The sequence below is a fragment of the Rousettus aegyptiacus genome, unplaced genomic scaffold (assembly GCF_014176215.1).
Source record: "Rousettus aegyptiacus isolate mRouAeg1 unplaced genomic scaffold, mRouAeg1.p scaffold_m13_p_3, whole genome shotgun sequence".
Taxonomy (NCBI): Eukaryota; Metazoa; Chordata; class Mammalia; order Chiroptera; family Pteropodidae; genus Rousettus; species Rousettus aegyptiacus.
In genome coordinates this window covers 48,750,821-48,769,938 of record NW_023416306.1, presented here as the reverse complement: position 1 = coordinate 48,769,938, position 19,118 = coordinate 48,750,821, and the positions used below count along the sequence as shown (strand labels likewise).

General features: G+C 37.4%; 1 protein-coding gene across 3 annotated transcripts in view; it reads left to right on the top strand.

Annotated features, from left to right (window-relative positions):
• The window catches only part of GLIS3 (GLIS family zinc finger 3), a 417,797-nt gene that overhangs the window by 383,967 nt on the left and 14,712 nt on the right, over positions 1 to 19,118 (top strand). For all 3 annotated transcript variants that reach the window (XM_016138333.2, XM_016138343.2, XM_016138342.2), the window contains one exon: positions 5,458 to 5,633. In XM_016138333.2, the coding sequence (XP_015993819.2) occupies positions 5,458 to 5,633 (176 nt within the window). The remainder of the gene's footprint in view (positions 1 to 5,457; positions 5,634 to 19,118) is intronic.

Genomic DNA, 19,118 nt, shown 5'->3' with positions numbered 1-19,118 from the left:
GAGCCCTTATTTCAATATCTGAATATTTGAAAGGAGAAAATCCTATTTTTTAATTATTTCAAGAACTTTTTTATTTTTTTCTTTTAAGAACTCCATAGATACAGAGAACAAACAGATGGGAGGGGTATTAGAGAGCTGGGTAAAAAAGGTGAGACGATTAAGAAGTACAAATTGATAGTTACAGAATAGTCACAGGGCTGTAAACTACAGCATAGGGAATATAGTCAATAGTATTGTAATAACTATGATGCCAAGTGAGTACCAGATTTATAGGGAGGATCACTTTGTAAGTCATATAAATGTCTAACCACCATGTTGTACAACTGAAACTAATATAAATAATGTTGAATGTCAACTGCAATTGAAAAACTTTTTTAAAAATATACAGGAGTACTAGCATATGCACAAAATACAATTTCTGTGGCACATCATACAAAAAGGGGTATGTATGTATGTGTAGGTGTTTTAAAAAGAAAAGAAGAACTCCATGGATCTAACGCAGTGCTTGAACTACAATCTTATGTAGCTCTCAAGCACTGGGCACCTGTTAATGTCAGGGATTCCTTAAATTTGCATTCTATTGAGAGAAGTCATTCCATGTATTAATTATCTAAAAGGTGTCAGACATTCATTGTCTAAGTGATTTGATATCTCTGACTTTCCAATTTAAATTTGTTCATAATCTGCCACCATCCCTAATCTTCCATTCTTAATTTTTCTTCATAATACTCATTTCCTCTAGCCCAATACATAGTTTGCTTACTCAGATTTGTTCGATGACTGCCTCCCCTCGCTAAAATATAAGTTCCACAAAGACAAGGATATGTGGCATGTGTTGCTTTATCCCTAGTGCTTAAAAGAGTGCCACACACTTAATCAGTGCTCAATAAATAGCTCTTGAATAAATAAAAATGTTATCTCAGATTTTATGGTCCCCAGTTAGAGTCAAGATTATCTTTATTTTACATTTGAAATTGAGGCTGCGAGAAGTCAGGTAATTTGTTCAAGATTACCCAACTAGTAAGGGACAGTGGGAGAGTTCAAGCAACTACATTCATCTGCTTCTGCCATTTGCACAAGTTTTTCTGCATATGATCCTCACCAGTTCTACATGTCTTGATATTGGGACTTATTGTTCTCCGAGGCAATCTAAGATTGAGTACTGCATTTGCAGGAAAGATAACCTCTGTGCTTCCAACCCACCTCACTGCAAGATTGGGAAGCTTAGAGGGTGGGAGTAGGCCACAAAAGGGAAGGAGCATAATGAAGTAAATACTCCCAAATATCAGACATTTTCTAAGATGTGTATAGATAAATATTTGCAGAAACCTTTTTAAGTTTTTGTTTTGTTTTACAGAAGATCTTTTTTGATCCCTTTAAAGCCTGTTTCCTTCATGCCCCTCCCTTCCCTCTTTTTTTTTTTTTTTTTTTGGCAAGCCATTGAACTATGGCTCATGCTAAGGTTATATAAACTCCACAAAATGAGTGGAAATGGGAAATGGTTGACTCAATTCTCTGATTTGCTTTTGTGTGATCTGTTTCTGGTAAGCAGTGATTTCTTTTTTTAATTCTAGTCTGTCATGTGCATATTTACATAATAATCTTCTATTGTTTCACAAAAGTATAAAAAGCCAGAAAAGACTGGTAAGCTACGTTGAATGAAATCTGTGAAATGTCCACTGCAGATCAGCAGCTGGGGGACAGAACTGGGCCTACAAAAATTTCAGATGGTCTCTCTTCTGGCTTTTGGACACTGCTATAACTCAGAATGAATTAGAGTGATGTTATCTCATCCTGATGGAGTAGGGGAATGAGATATTTCATAGGAAAAAAAAATTGTAAATCATTTCTATTTATAGTCAGCATCAAAACTGTTTATTTTAGCATCAAAATTTTAAATTTACCTTCTTTGACTTAAAAATAGTCTCTCTGTTTTGGGCAGAATATTCAGATCATATTCATTTTGGCGTGTGTCTGCATGTTAAAAAACAAGGTTGGAAAATAGTTGAAGACACTAAGATAATGGAATTCATTCTACCTTCAATAACAATAAGAACATTTTGTGTTTTACTTAGTGAGCTTCTGTTAAGTATGCATGTTTTGTTTTGTTTTTCTTCTAGAGCAAATGCACTCAAACTAACATTTCTGACATCTCTCTTGCTATGAGCTCTTGGCGATTATTTTGGATAGGGCCTTGCCTCTAACAGTTGGACTTTTTTTACCTTCCCCACTCCTCTCCTTCCCCTGCACCCCTGACTTTAATTTACTATTTCTACTCTACTCTGAGCTAGTTAATAAGTAACCAAGTTTATAAAAATTAAATTTAAATCAATAAAGGTATCGTTAGAAATTTTTCAATAAAATACTATGTAGTGTGTTTAGGCTGTAACAAAATTGATTCTGTGTACTGTACTTGAAAATCAATTACATTTATATACTCAGTACTTATGCAGGATTTTTTTAGTGCCAAATTCTTATTTATTTCCTTCTTCCTGACAATTGTCTGGATAATTGAGATCATGTCTTATCACTTTTCATCTTTTCTTTGTACATGTGAAAGTTAAAATTTTTGTACCAATTCTTTCCTTTCCGGGTCAAAGACTACCTTTGGTATACATTTATTTACTTAGATTACTTAGAAAAGTTTGCATTTAAACTTATATTAATTTACATGGAATGACATACTATATTTTGAAATTATATTAACTTTATACCATATGATCTTATTTCTTTGAAAAACATGGAGAAGTGTTCAGTCTGCATTAGCAAAAAACAAGAGATAAAGTTAGTTGAAGGTTCAACAGGTATTATTTTATGCCTCCTGAGTCTATGAGATAAGCAGTGCTAAAACCTTGGTGTGTGTACTACCACATTTATTTTCTTTACTCATTTTTATTATTATACATTAAGTAATATGTGGTAACCAAGAGAGCATGGTCAGAGTTTGAAACTTGTGTGAATGAATATAATAAAAATGATTTATAATTAGGATATAATTATATGTTCTTTCCAGATAGATAAATATATAGATCTATAATACATATGTAGATATATAATCTACATATAGATATAAAGTCTATTATATAGAATTTACATTCTAGATGACTCATAAAATGCTCAAATGAATTCTGATGTTTTAGTTGGTTGAATACTCCCCCTTCTTTATACTTCTCCCTATTTTTATCATAATTCTCCCTATTGCCACATCATCCCAAATTATAAAAATATAAGGTTTCATATTGCTGACAGTTTTTGCCCCCTTCCCCTTTCTCATCCACCTTTTCTGCCCTGTTAATCAAACCTTTGTTTATGAATGAGACTTAGTGTGCAGTGGGGGTGGAAACTTGTGAAAAAAAGTTGTTTTCCATCAAGTCCATGATACTGGGGTAATGCTTCTAAATACTGCAGCTTGCACATCTCTATGCTGTCAGTCTTCACAGAAAGGAAAGGTGGCAGAAGTACCAGAAGAAAAGACCAGAAAACTGTGCATTTCTTATTCCCAAATGAAGAAATAAAATTAGGAACCCAGTCAAAGTTCCTTGCTGCTTTGCCCAAAAAACAAATTGAGGTGCCAACAATGACTGTTTAGTAGTGACATAGATTACAATTCAAATGTCACCCCCCACCACCCAGGGGGTCTCTTGCCCACAGGATTCCAGTGTTGTGTGGACCTGTGGACTCCTTCTAGCCTTAAAGTCTGTGATTCCCCAATTTCTCACCCCTGCCCCACAACCTCAGAATGGCTTTTGAGACACATTAAGGATGTATTCCCCAAGATATTAGCCTCATGAGGAATCCTGGCATATGAGTTTTTACTAGATGTTCTCAGGTCAGTGTCAGTATGCTTCTCCTGTGTTTTCTTTCAAGGCCATTCAGCAAATCTTTTTAGGCTAATTCCAATTAAGATGATGTGCTTATAAAATATATATTTATCTGCACAGGACACTCACTATTCTCTTTCATCAGACAGATATAAATTATCGATTAAGCAGGCATCCTAAGCCAGCTAGTTTGTTTAATTGTCCACTGACTTCTCTTCTCTAGACGTTAACTATTTCAAATCCTCCCCTCTTGGTTTCTATATCACCTTCTGACATAGCCTCTTTATACCTCCACAAGGGGAATGCAAGAAGAACATGGATTTCATCCCATGGTTTCTCACAGCCGCGGTACAAGTGTGGAAGCTTTGCCTTATTAAATATCTGGCTTAGAACATTACAAATTACTTTATAAATTTGACTGATTCATTCTCCTTTTTATCATCTACGGTCCTACACAAAAGCCTAGCAAAGTGATTTGTTCCTGCGAAATAAGTGGTGTACACAGATGACAGACTCTGTGCATTGGTGTAAAACAAAGCCTGTCTTTCTACATAGTGTAAGAAATAGCCGATTGAAAGTTTTAAACTTATTGGGCCTTTTTGGGAAGATTAAACAATTCATTGCTATGATAGTTTTCCCAAACATTATTTTGCTGTTTCATATCACTACATTTACAGATGCCCTCCTCCTTTCTATTTCACACTTATCTTATGCCAGCCCCTTGCGAAACTGGCAAATTGAGTACCATTTTGATAGTCTATGGACATTACTAAACTTTAACATTGTTCTCACAAGTACGCCTCCTCTTCAATGTTAGAATGTATATACTGTTCTTTTACATCTAGTCAGTCACTTCCTGTCAGTTCTCCCTTACAATTAGAAGATCAATGGACAGTTATCCATTTTACGTCTCAGGTTAATTAATGATGTCACCTTATTTAAACACCTATATGTACCCCCTCCCCAAGCTACCAATAGTCTTACTGTTATTGGAATATGTGACTGCAAAAGATGTCCCACATAGTGTTCTTGTTATACCCTGGGCAGTGTTCTTTGCCAGGCACAGAACCCCCACAGATCTCTCGGGTTCTGGATTTCAAACCATACTTGACCTTTGAGTTTTAAGCTAGTTTATTCTTGGCAAAAGAAAATGTATTGTTTAAAAAGAATAGGATTAGAGAGGCTTATAATAAAGACATGTAACACTTTTTGGACCTCTGATATGTCTTACAGAACAAAATGTTTATGAGCTAAGTGTAAATGAATCAGAAACATACGGATCAAATTTCCCTTAAAATGCAAATGGATTTAAAAATTAGCAGAAAAATGGTCTGACAAAAGATGTGCTTTTAATTTCACCAAACCAAGAGTATTTGAAATGCATTTTAAGAAGCTTGACAAACCCAAACAGTGACTAGATTTTTCCCTTTGTTGTTCTCTTTTATTTCCTCCATATCTCCATTGATAAGTCAATAGTTAAAAAGGGAAGACAAAAGTCTTAAAGATTTTTTTTTAAAAGGCTTTTAGTCTTGCTGTTATATAGTCAGAATGGGAAATTAGAATTTGGCTTTGAACAGTGTCTTTGCTCTTGTGATTTTACAGTCCCTCATGTTTCCTTTTAAAATTGTTTTCTCAGGTTTGCACCTTCTGCTCCATCTCCTCACCACATCAGCCCCCGGAGAGTTCCAGCTCCTTCTTCGATAATGCAGAGAACACAGCCTCCCCATTCACAGCAGCCCTCAGGATCACACCTGAAGTCTTATCAGCAAGAAACAAACTCTTCTTTTCAACCAAATGGAATCCATGTCCATGGTAAGTGAGGAGCTGCCAGTCTCTTGAGTTTTGAAAAGTGATGTTTTGCTGTTGTTTTTAATCAAGTGTCTTACTTAGTTACCAGCTGTGGATTTCAAATGCTCTGTTATACACCAGACTTTGCCTTTTATGACTTACCTCTAAAATTTCACAATCAGCATGAAATCTTATAGTATTTTCCTGGCTTTGGCCCTAAGATTGTATGGCTTTACAACACCTTAAAGTGGTCAGCCCAAAGTGATAATCTATTCATTGACCCAACGCTTTAATACCTCATGGATAGGCCCTAACAATAGCATCTTGTTTTCTAAACAATAAACATTTGTGTAGAAGGGAACAACAGGAGTCCTTTCCCCCATACACACCTCTCCTCTTACAGGTCTCTGACCCATTCCCATATGCCCAGATCCTTTCTGTCCTTTAGGACCTATATGAAATGACACCTCTTCTCTGAAGCTGATCTCTTAGCTGGACTTAATCTCTTCTGGCTCTGAATTCTGATTACATATCCCCCTGCATCCTCTGTTAGTATTTATGCCCTCTCTACCATATAATTTACTTCTCTGTGAATAAAAAATGTCTTCACTATTAATGTGTAAACCTCCTCTGAGGTCAGAATTTTCTGGCCCATTGTCATTTCTCTTAGAGATTCTTAGCACCGTTCTTCACATGTTGCACAGTCACATAGTTACTTTATGGAGGCATGGGAAGAAAGGAGGGAAGGAAAGTAAGAGAAATAATGATGGTTTTCAAAATGTGCAGCTCTTATGTTTAACTGAGAACATGTATGGAGAGCTAAGTCTGGCTTAGTTTCTTTTCTTTATTTAGACCCATTTTACTGACTCAGATTCTTCTCCATCTGCCTCTTAGTAATACCAGAATTTGTTTCATATGAGTTGTTGCTCAAAATTAATTGGTGATGTCTCTAAGCAGATCTAAATCAATATTCAGATTGAATGTGGTTAAGTGTTAATGGTTTCCCAAGGTGGCAGAATCAAGCAACACTATGGAGCTAGACTTGGATAAGAACAGCAGTGTAAGGGCCTGGACAACTAAAGAAGAGATAATGTGGAGAGGGTGGCCAGTTGAAGTAAGGGAATGACCTTCAAAACCCAGGGTCGCTGCCTCTGGCTCAGAGTTTCATCCACCTCTTCTTTGTAGTCACACAGTTCCCATATTCACCAACAAAATTTGGACTTGCACCGTTCTTTGGACCTATGGTAATTTTTACCTTCTTCTGGTAAATTTCTTCTGAAACTTTAGGTATTTATTTAACCAAGAAATTTATTTTCATGCCTACTGTGTGCAAAGCAATGTATGTGTGAGAAAGGCAAACAGAGCGTTCTCCCTTCCAAGGGGGGGTTTCCCAGCCCAGATGAGGAGCTTGTCTCTGTCCCCTGTGCTGTGAAGCTGTCCTTACCTGCAGGCAGGAGGTGGACAGCATGAATATGGGCTTTGTAGAATACAGAATATAGGTCATTTATCCTAAGATGCATCACATGATTTTTACCTTCACTTTAACATCACTGAAATCTGAACATATCTCAGTTAGTGGCATTATATAATTGGCAATGACTTTTCTTTCTGGTGCTATATAGAATAATGGAACATTTCACAGTCAATGGTGTCACAGTTCCAATAAAATGCAGTGTAACACTCTTTGATTACAACTGTGAAACACATTTTAAAAATTCAAAAATTAACCTATGTATAGAAAAAAATTGGAAAGAAATTCACCAAAACATTAACTTTTTTTCATCACAGTGGTAGGATAATAGGGGATTTTTTTCTTTTTTTTTTTTTTCTGCTTTCTAAAGAAATTTTAAAAGAGATTTTGAGATTAGATCTATTCGAATTTAAATACCAGTGTACTCAACTGTGTGACTCTGGACAAATTATTGAGCCTCAGTTCACTTTCATTAGATGAAGAGAGTCTTATCATCTCTTATCAGTTGTTATAAGGATTTGACAGGAAAAGCAGCTGGTACAGAGTAGGCACTTAATTAATTTAACATTCTATGTCTACTCTCTTCCTTTTCTTTATTAGACTCTTTGAGGATAGGGATAATGTTTGTAGTCCTGGGACAAACAAAATATTTGGTGCAAAGTAGGCATTTAGTAAATATTTACTGAATAGGTAAATGACTCAAATGAATAATGAAATTAGACAGAAAATGGGATCTACCTTATTATTTTCCCCTACAGCTTGACTAAAGACTCTTCTCTCACATGTCTCTTTTTTAATTGAAAAATAAATGCCTTGTCAACTTGAATGTTTTTTAATTTTCACTTTTTCATTGTTAAAAATTCCTGGGGCCAATGAGGAACTGCTCACAGAGCCCTAAAAATAAATACATATGACAAGCCTTTCTGGAAGAGGTCAGGATATAGTTATGAGAATTGGAAAATCATGACTTTCTCCCAGAAAATGGGCAAGTGACTGCTGGGATGAGCTTGCAAAGAGAGGGTCTTGAATTAGCTTCTAGGCTGCTGCTAGGAATTAAGGGCAAGGGTTCCAGATGCAGCCTTACTTCCTCCTCCAAGCAGTTTTCTGAAAATGTTTTTCTGGAACTTTCTAGACACACGTGTTTCTCATCGACTACTGCTTAGGATAAAGACCAAATTGATCTAATATTTTTCAAGTGGGTGATACAGTGCTAGAAATGAGAGGAGCAGAGACCTTCTAAATGAGTTACATTTATTGACCATGCCTATCAAATTTGGTTGGATTAGTTTGCTGAATGGCATTATACAGCATCTTGGTAACAGGTAACTTTATCCCCAAATAAAACTAGATTTTTAAAGCCCCAAGTGGTATCAGGGTTGCTACATGCTAGCTACAGTGAGTGTTTATTCTCTTTCAAGCAGTTCATGGCTTTAATGAGCATTATCACCTCCATCTTCCCTGTATTCTTTACAGTAAGTAGAGGTCAGAGAAAAATATCATCACTATATTTTTAGAGATAGGAACTGAGACACAGAAGAATATAAAATGTATAGGCATTGCTGCCTCAGCTAAGTACACAGGCATGGCAAACAAAAGGTCCACGTTTCAGGCCACATTCTTAATGTACATGTTTCTAAGTCAAAGAAACAAAATACATATGCATTTATGTATTTCCATGGAGAAATATACTTGTATGTAGGTTTCCTTTGCATTACATAGAGCTGTGAAAGGTTAGAACTTAGATGGGCTTTGGTCTTCCAAGTGAAGAAGAAAATGAGGTTAATTGAATTTTCCTCATGCCAGATTAATTGAAATAGAACTTAGATGTTGTATGCTTAATGCATATTTTTATTGAGAGTTGTTTTATAAAAGGCATACTTTGCAAAGATTAACAGCACTACTTTTTCAAGTGTTCTCACCTAGTGAATGACCCAGGACCAGGGCACACTTCCGTTGATTCTGCATCCTCTTTATCCGAATGTTCGTATTGCTTTCTTTAGTAAGATAGATAAGGTGTTGTTTCTTTTAATGTTTGAACGTTGATAGCATTTACGGATCTCTGTTTGGGTGGTATCTCCAAGGCAACTTCTTGGTACATTTTAGCCTTTTATTTTAGATGTAAACATTAGGATAACTCTTTCCAATCACGTAAGCTTGTTCTTTGGCCTTTTCTTTCTCTCTAGGGCCATTCTCTTGCCCAGGCAAGCTTCAGAATTTTGCTTGGATTAGTTGCCCAAGAGTTGATATTTGTAGATTTTGTTATGGTGCTAATGGATAATTTCTTTTTAAATGCCCTATTCATTCCAGGCTGAGAGAATGCCATGGGAATTCCTAGAACAGCATTTTCTCAACCTTTCATCTTCTGGACTCATCAAGGAGAGGCCAGTTCAGTTCAGTGAGTGTTCGTTGTCACCCACTATGTGCCAGGAAAACAGGAATGTCATTTAATTAGTGTACTGTGATACATGCAATAACAGAAGGTGTCAGAAGCGCCCAGTCTATTCAGAGAAATGTCAGAGAAGGGTTCCTAAAGGTGACTCTTGAGTAGGGTTTTGAAGATAAAGGTTTTATTGGGTAGGCCAGGTGGAAGATGCATTCCAGACAGGTGGAAGCAAAGTGCAGAGGGAAGAACACAAGTGATAACATTGCATGTGCCTAAAGAGAAGAGCCAAAGGCAGTTTGTGTATAGCTGGGATATACAGGTTAAGCTGTGGAGCAGAGGAGCCTGGGGGACCAGCAAGACCAGCTCATAAAGGGATTTGGGGCCATGCTAACTGTAATGCTACCGAATGAAGAAGCCAGCCTTGTATTTTAGGAAATTCTGCAAGGGCATTGTGTAGAGAATAAAATGAGAGATATGGGGACATTACATCCTAACTACTGGGATGGACTGTATGTATAGAACATCCAAACAACAGTGACTGAAATAAAAAGTCCAGCTCACTCAGGTGCAACTGGGAAATAGGGTAATGATGTCAGAATAATATAGAACTGTGTTTATTCACACACAATCTTTCCTAGGTTAAGCAACCTGGAATAGCAAGAGATAAAAATGAAAAAGCCCACAGCCTGGCTGCTACACAGGCAGGAGCCCTTTCAGCTCTCTTTCAATAAAATTTGAAATGAGCACAACTCCAGGGGCTCCCTCCCCAGAGAGGTGCACACCTGGCCTTGATGGCCCTCAGCTAACAGCAGATCACAATCCTTCCTGTGTGCTGGTTCTATCACCTGTTGTCCCAGTTCCTGCAAGCCAACATTTCCAATCGACATTTTTGTGCATTTTTAATAACCACTGAGGAGCCTCTAGCCACATGGAACTGGCCACCCAAATTCCCTCTTGATTATTTTGTCACTGCTGAAGTTAGAAGGTTTTAAAGATTTTGAGTGGTCTATCCCAATCCTAGTTTTCCAAAAGAGCCTATTATTTGTAACACAGATTTGTACAGAGCACAAGACTTTTCAGGATTTGCTCATCATGTGATAGCAGCATTACCAACGTATGGATTTACTCTGCTCATGTAATAAGATGCCTAACAATAAACAGTGCGGCGTGAAGGAGCAGCACACTGAGCCAATGGCGTGCCAGCCTCCTTCCTGCTTTATGCTTTGCGTCTTTAACGGTGGCTTCCATCACTCTGTTCACAATATGGATGCTGATGTTCTACATATCTCGTCCCAGTTTCAGGCAGAGGAGAGGAAAGAGAGTGAAGGACAGATGTATCCCGAGCTCCATCACATGGCTACCCTCATATGCATGGGAGTCCAGAAGGACATTTTTAGCGCACTGCCATGCTTAACAAAGTTGAGGTTCTGTTAATGATGCTTGTTGGATAGGCACACTGCAAGGTCTGCTGAATGTTCTCTGGGATGGTTTTCTAATCTGTAAAATGAAACGATCTCGGGTTCATTCACACCGCCTCATAGAAATCAGTGGTATTGTCTAGAGGCCTCTTTCTGAGGATTCTGCCCCATTTTAAGCCCCTCTACATTATGCTTTTTATACCTTCTACTGCTTGCTCTTGTTTTCACTCCTCTGGACTTGCCAGATGCCCACACAAAGATTTCTATCATCATGGCCCAGTCATTAGATTTCATTAGGAAAACACCACGAAGCTGCCTATCAAGCCTAGGCCATTTGATACCAAGGCAGCAGCAGTGGGGAGTGAGAGCCTTCTCTGTTGGTGCTGGCTCCGGTGGTCTATAAGCCGTCTTTCTTATGAGTTAAAGCATGCCCTGCCTGCAGGCCCCAGAGAAGCAAGCCTGTCACCTCCCAGACAATGGCGGCATTTTCCCATCTCAGTGTGGAGCAGTATGCTTGTCAGCCTGGCTCAAACTGACTGTATCTGGAAACAAAAGGTGTCCAGCCACCAACAGGCCTCTAAGAACAAAACATGTTGTAAATGGTTTGTCCTACTAAACAGCCAAACCATCTTTCAAGCTGAAGAAACTTCAGAGCATTGATACTTAAATGGAATGGGGTGGCAGGTACTAGTTTAAATTATTCCTCTGTTGTTGGCTGTTTACTTAACAGTGATTGCACAATGGTACTTTCCAGAAAGAGTCCTATGGGTCATAGCCACAACTGATCTCATTTCTGGGAGTTTATAGTGTTAAATGTTGAAAGGTTATTTTTTAAAGGAAAATTGTTGAAACAATAAACATACTCCCCCATCACAGGAAATTTAGTCACGTATACATATGTGAGGTTGTGAAATAATGAAGTAGTAAGTCTAGAACTGTATTTCTTCGAACTTAAGCATATGACACAACTTCCCCTTGAAATCTCAGGAAGACAAATGAGATTGATTGTAAATCAACAGAGTAATAGTCTTCACTGAGAAAGTTGTGACATATTCACAAAAGGAATGAGCCAATGAGTGTACTTCGTGTTATTCTGGTGTTATCATCATCAGTCATAATCAGGAATAACTTTTGGTATCAGCCATAATGTTATTAGTGTGTGTGTGTGTGTGTGTGTGTGTGTGTGTGTGTGTGTGTGTTTGTAGTACAAGGGATTGATGATTAGTTCCAGAGAAATTCTTAATTACTTTTATATACTTAATTACTACAAAATTACCTGAAGAGCAGTTTCCATAACCCATACTGGATAAAATTCTGACAGTGTGCTACTTCTGTAAAACAAAAGTTAAATTTAGGTGTGAGGGTTGCAGCCAGCATTTCAGCATATTGAGTTTTGTGGGAGGAGTGTCAGATGGGCATCTTAATCAGAAAAGCTGTTTGAATGATTGATTATAGAAATGACGGAAATGCGAATAATCTACGTGTGGTTAAGCATCTGCACACGAGCATATGCACGTGCACACAAACACACACATTAAACCCATTTATCAATAAGGAAGTTAAGATGACTGAATCAACTAACCATAACTGAATTATAAGTTTCCTCAGGATGGGGGCAGGGCCCTCCCATATGCTTTGTATGTAGTAAGTGCTTATTAATATTTATTGAATAAATATGAATGAATAGAAAGGAAGGGAGGAGGAAGGAAGGGATTTTTGCTCGTAGCTTCTTAGACTGATTGGTGGAGGCAACCCTTGGCAAAATTGTGACTTAGAGTCAAATTTTTATAGCTTCTCTTTTTTTCCAAGCACTTCCTCCTGGTTCCCTTTCCTTCTCTTTAGATATCCAGTCCTTACCAACTACCTGAGACTTATCTCTAGAGGAACTAGGATAATCTGAAGATTTACTTATACATTAAAGTAAATTTAATATAGTACCCTTTCTCATGAGTATTGGCATTTTAAAAGAGGATACTTGAGACACATCTGGTGCTAAATGTATATTAGTGAAATTCTTAGTAGTGGTAGCTCTATGGAAGAGGTATTTTGAGGCATCCCCTTATTTCTGAAAGTACTTTCAAGTTTTCAAAGCATTTACAGCGACTAGCTTACATACTCCTAAATTGGTCATGTTTTCTCAGAAGAGAATATTACCAGAAGAGGAAATTACAACTTGTCCAAGATGATATAGGAAGAAAAACAGTGAGCTGTGAAAAAAAGGAAAGAAAAAAGACTTTGGAGTCAGAGACAGATATGCCAAAATTCAATGAACAAGCCATGTAATGTCTTGAATCTGAGGGGCCTAGAGGTACTTCTCTTTCAGAATTGATATAAGAATGAGAAAAAATGCCTAGCCCACAGTAAGATTCTCAGTTCATTAGAGCTATTATTTTTGTTGTTGCTACTTTTCTACTGTGTACCGGATACTGTGTGTTCTAGATACATCCACTTAAGTTATTTAATCCTCACAGTAACATTAATGAAAATAGTAATAAACCCTAGCCTTGCAGGTCAGACTGAGAAATTATACACCTTGCCCCAAGTCACAAACCTAGTGAGTATTAGAGCTGGTTTTATAAACACAGCCTGACCCCAAAGCCCCCACTCATTCTCTTTCATGATTGTGCCTGTAGATACAGTACTGTGGAATTTTATAGTCACTTGGGAATGATTTTTGTGTGAAGGTTACGTGTGGGACCATTACAGATGGGATTTCTCACAGGGTTAAAATTCTGCTAGTAATACAAGTGCTGTGATTCGCGATTTCCCACCAACCACTTGATCTTGTGTCTTGGCACATAGATTGATGATTTTTGCCTTTTTTTTTTTCCTGTATCAGGCAGTGTGGTGAACGCTTACCATGGAATTTATCACTAATTCTCATAACAGCACCATAAAGAAAACATTACTTACTCCCATTTTACTGATGAGGAATCTGAATCTCTAAAATATTAAGTAGCTTGCCTGAGATTTCTTCATCTTCAAACAGCGAAGCTGCGAAGCTGGAGACTAAACCCAGGACACAAAAGAGTGGATATGCTGCCACTGTCACTTCAGGGGAGGGAGTGCCCACTCGCAAATTGCCTCCAGTGAGATTACCCCACTTTGGGGTGTGTGTGTGTGTGTGCGCGCGCGCGCGCACACACACGCACCCTCTAATGTGCCATGTTTGCTCAAGCACATGTGTGCTGGGGGAACTGTTTGTAAGTGTGATTACTAAATTTACAATTCAGGATTCCTGTGTTATTAGCACAGTCATTATGTACAGTTTTAAAATTCTCTTTGACTTTTTAAATTAAAACAGAAAAATTTTACCTAGCATTTTTAAAAAAATGCTTAAGGTACTTAAATAAAAAAGTTTAAGTTGCCTCCCAGCTTTATGCTTACTCAGTTCTACTACCCAAAGTTAATGGCTATTAAGATTGGTGAGTATTCTTTTAGACCTTTTTATATCCTTATGGAAATGAAATGTATGTGTCTATATGTTCTTACATATACTTGTATGTATATATGTATATACCTACATACCCCCTTATAAAAATGGCCTCACATTCTATATTTTATGACTTACTATTTTTTAACTTAAGATATTATATGCTTTTGCTTTATAGATCAATGTATACAGATCAACTCCTTTTTAAAAAATTGTATAGTACTTACAAGAACATGTCATCATCTTTTTAATCATTTCATATTGATAGACTTATATTTTTACTTTTTGCTTTTACTAACAATGCTATGTTAAATATGCCTGTGTGCATATATGTTTATACAAACACTTTACACACATACACACGCACGCACACACACACATATATATCTTTGCATACTTTCTCTAGGACATATTTCTGAAAGAGATATTGCTGAGTTAATAGGTCTGCACATTTTAAAGTTAGGTAGGTACTGCCATTATCCCTTCATGAAGGCTGTATACTAGTTTAGACTCACCAACAGTGCATTAGAGTTCCCATTTCCCCACACTAGATATTGTCAATTATTTTAATTCCTGCCAGTTTGTACAGCAAAGCTGTTTTGATTTTTCATTTGGTTAGTAATGTGATTGAGCATCTTTTAATATTTTTATTGAGCACTAAAGGTAGTTTAATAATAATAGGGATTAGGTAATAGGAACTACTACTTAGGTTTTTAAAAGTTAGTTTTCCTCTTTGACCTTGCCAGTCAAGTTGTATCATGTGTGGCGTGACATATTGTTTTCTTAATTGGAAGTCAAAATCTTACTGAAGAGAAGGAAAAAAATGCCCAGAACATTTTATTTCATTGACTACTGTGCCTTCTCTATCAAGTAACTTAAAATCACCTATAGAAAAGCGATTAATGAACATTATTACTGATTTAGTGCTTTTTCTTTCTTTAGGACGAAGTAATGACATTTTTTCCAGAAATGTCTTATATCTGAAACTTATGAAGTTCAACCTCTAATAAATGCAGCTCTTAAAATCAAGTTAAATATATCTTAACTTTATTTTAGGGACTGCTCTCCAGGGGTGAACATATTAATGGCAATGTATTTCTTATAATTCCTGTATTTTTAGTTGGATTTTTTCCTTATAAATATGACAAGCAATTGATGGTTTAGAAGAAAACCTGCGAATAGCTGTGGGTGGTGTTTCCTTCAAATAAAGGAGAAAAAAAGATACCCCACACATCAGGAACATCTGTGTTCCTGGCTATGAGGCCACTGTGTTAATAAAACAGAATAACAATGAAACATTAGACCTGGCTTGATCTGTGCCCATTCAGATCATCTGGACTCAGACTATGTTGGTAAACAATCCCAGTTCTCTTAGAATTTCTACTTGGTTTACTCACAATTGTGAGTGCTCTTTCTGATTACAAGACTTTTCCCTCTCTCACCACATTGTTCTGACTGAACTTTCCATTTCATTCTTTTGCAAGGTCTTTTAGAACTAGACCTTATAAGATGCAAATCCATTGAAATAAACACATTCAGGCATGTTTCTAAATCATTTAAGTGTAACAACCAGCCCCTCCTCTCCCTTATTCTGCCACCAAACACAATCTCATATCATATATCCCAGAGTAAAACCTTTACTTTGAGTTCTTAACTTTCCTCATCATTATGTCAGAATGATTCAGGGGATCTGAATTAGCCAAGTATTTATCCAAGGTCTTTCTCATTGTGGATCTGGGCTGATGCAATATTTTTATCAATACCGATGAGGTCAGTACATACATATATTATGTGTTTTATAAATTACTCTTAGGTACAAAAATTTTATCACTTCTTGGTATCTGTAAAGAAACTTCTCAGTAAAATATTTGTTGGATGAATACCTGAATCCTCATTATAACATTTTGAGGAGAGTAGGAAATATATTTCCACCCCTACTTAGAAATGAAACTCAGAGTAGTTGACTAAGCTCAGACCTTGGGATGGTTTCCTAAAAGAGCACAGGGTGTCCTGTGAATGAGTCGAGTTGCTTAATTCTCCTGCCCACTCTTTTTCCATTTCAGGTTCAGTGGCCCCTCTGGCATCCAGTAGAAAGGGGTGGCTTGGGGCAGCAAAACCCTCCAGGCCACCTGGACAGGCCAAATCATACTTTCATCATTTTTGTTTCTTCCTCTTTTAAAAAATATTCCCTGATAGAAAGGGCAGTCACTTTATTTTCCTGAAACTCTGATGGACTATTTATTATGTATAAGGTTCATAGATCAGAATTTTTGAGTTGAGTTGTGGCCCTCTCACCATCAGCATTTTCACCAAAGGCTCTAGCTGTGAATGTCATTAGCTCATTCATTTATTAATTCCCAAATATTCAGCTTCTATTATGTGCCAGGTCTTTAGGATGCTAATACTACACCAGTAGAAAAACAAACGAACAAACAAACAAAAGCCACTGCTTGTCCTGAGCTTATATCTGAGGGGCAATTCTTAGCAAGCAAAATCTTTGAACTCAACAGTGAGAGAATATTCTTCTTGGTCCATATGTAGGCAGGGAATCATGTGACTTATTTATTCTCTGTTGCATCTTAGCATATTTTGAGATGCATAATACAAATTAAAAATCAAGAATTTATTATGCAGTGGAATGAGACTAAGCAAGAAAGGAAAGACCCTGTAGGCTAGGCATGCCCTTCAAAATGTCACTCCCAGGTGGCAGTGGGAGAAAGTCTATCTAGCTAAGAGGGGTGGAATGGAGAGCAGTCATAAATTGCATTGTCCGGATTAGTGGTCAGAGCTCCCAAGGTCTAACGAGGTAAAAAAAAAAAAAGGCAAGTTTTCTGGTAGCCAGTTGGAGGGTGGTGACAAGGACCTTAGGATCCAGTGACATTCTTCAGGTTTTACAAATGCATTGTCCACTCTCCTATCTCAAACCCACTTATATTGATTTCTGTGCTCTTTTACTTCAAGCTCAGTTTCATCTCAGTATAACATTTCTAGACAGTGGATTTTAAGGAGGCCTAACAGTATGTAACAGAGACTTAGCTCTGAGGCAGAGATTCAGTAGAAGAAATAAGCTATTAGAGCAAGTGTGAGTTGGGACCCACTCTTAGATTGGAATACTAGAAAATTGTATAATCACAGACTTGGATTTGGAGAAGTAAGAAGTGGCCTAGTTAGTGAAGTGAATATGATGTAGGAGTTTGGTTACAACTAGACAACAAAAGTCTAGGCCACAAGATCAGTATAGGGCCAAGATCAGTAAAACCAATATTTCTGAGTCACTCAAGTGAGGTCCCATGATTTCACCTTTACCAATAATTTGTTTGGGAGAAAAAGGTACTGCACTGGGGAGGGAAGTCATCTTAAACCCTATCTGTTGAATGTAATTCAAGGTCACTTTATTACAGTCATCAAAAATTCATCCCCAGGATCCCCAGGTTCAGCAGAAAGGGTCGGGACCATCCCAGTGGGGGAGTGGGGGAAGAGATGCCCATTAGAAGAGCTGTCCTTCTCAATTTCAAATGAAATCAAAGCTGTTCTGATTTTTACTATTGGAATCTTATTTAGAAAACTTTCAGATGGTTGAAAAATATCTAAAAACATTCTTAGAACCTCTCGATCTTTCATATAAGAAATGCCTTGTTAAACATGAAGATTTCCAGGCCCTTCACCTGGAGGTTCTGATTCACTAAGTCTGCCATAGAGCCAAAGTGGAGCTGATGCTATAGCCTTCGCTATAAGAATCACTGGCCTAGACCCTAAATGTAGGACTCAGTGTGCCCTCACTATGGTTCCCAAATCAGAGATGATCCCAAAGAAACAATTGGCTCATGGCTGAGGAAATAAATACTTTCCAGCTTCCTTCTCCCTTTAGCCCTAGGAAATTCCTATACATGCAGCACAACCTAAAAGTTATAGAAAAGCAGGATGGCTCTCATGTACCTTCAAGGAAGCTTTAGCACTTCTTTTCAACATCTGTAAGTTTCTGTCTAGAGTCCTCTTCTCTGCCAAACCTTTCTTACAGTAAAGTTTACTTGGAAGGACAGGGCAGATAGGATTAAATATTCTTTGCCATCTTTCCCTTGCTCTGCTTTAGGCCCAATAGCCCTGAGTCAGAGCATTGCTTGTGAGGTTTTGTGGATTTTATTGTTGTATTTTTGTTTTGTTTTGTTTTGTTTTGTTTCGATTTGGTTTAGGGGGTTGTTTATTTGTTTCTTTTTGCTTTTGAGCTTTATGGAACAGAGCTCGGCAAAGCAGTGGCAGATTTACCTTTGTACTCAGAGAAAGTAAGATGCCAACTAACACCAGTCTTATAATGAGACAGTAGGGGCTACAATTTTTAATAGGTTTTACTGTTTTAAAAATATTTTCACACTTATTATTTCATTTGATCTTTGTAGCCACCCAGTAAGAATATATACCAGCAACAGAATGGCTCTCACTCATAAAGAAATTCCCAACTCATTCGTATCAATCTTAACTGATGACCTAAGTATTCACTTCACACAGCCATCAGACACAGAATATTCAAATACTCTACCTTTCATTCCAGGCCTTACACATACCTAGGACTTTTGTGTCATAGAGCCTAGTGGGACAGTCATGGCATATGGATGACAACTCATGGGCAACTGGGCACAAAATCCTCTTCCATTTGTTCCCTATGCTTCTTCCCCTCCTTACTGTGAGGATTATGCTGCCACATGAATATTATTATCTCCCTTTTATAAACAGGGATTCATAGGCTCAGAAAGGCTATGATTTCCTCAGGTTCACATAGCCAGTCAGGGGCAAAGCTGGCTTTCAAATT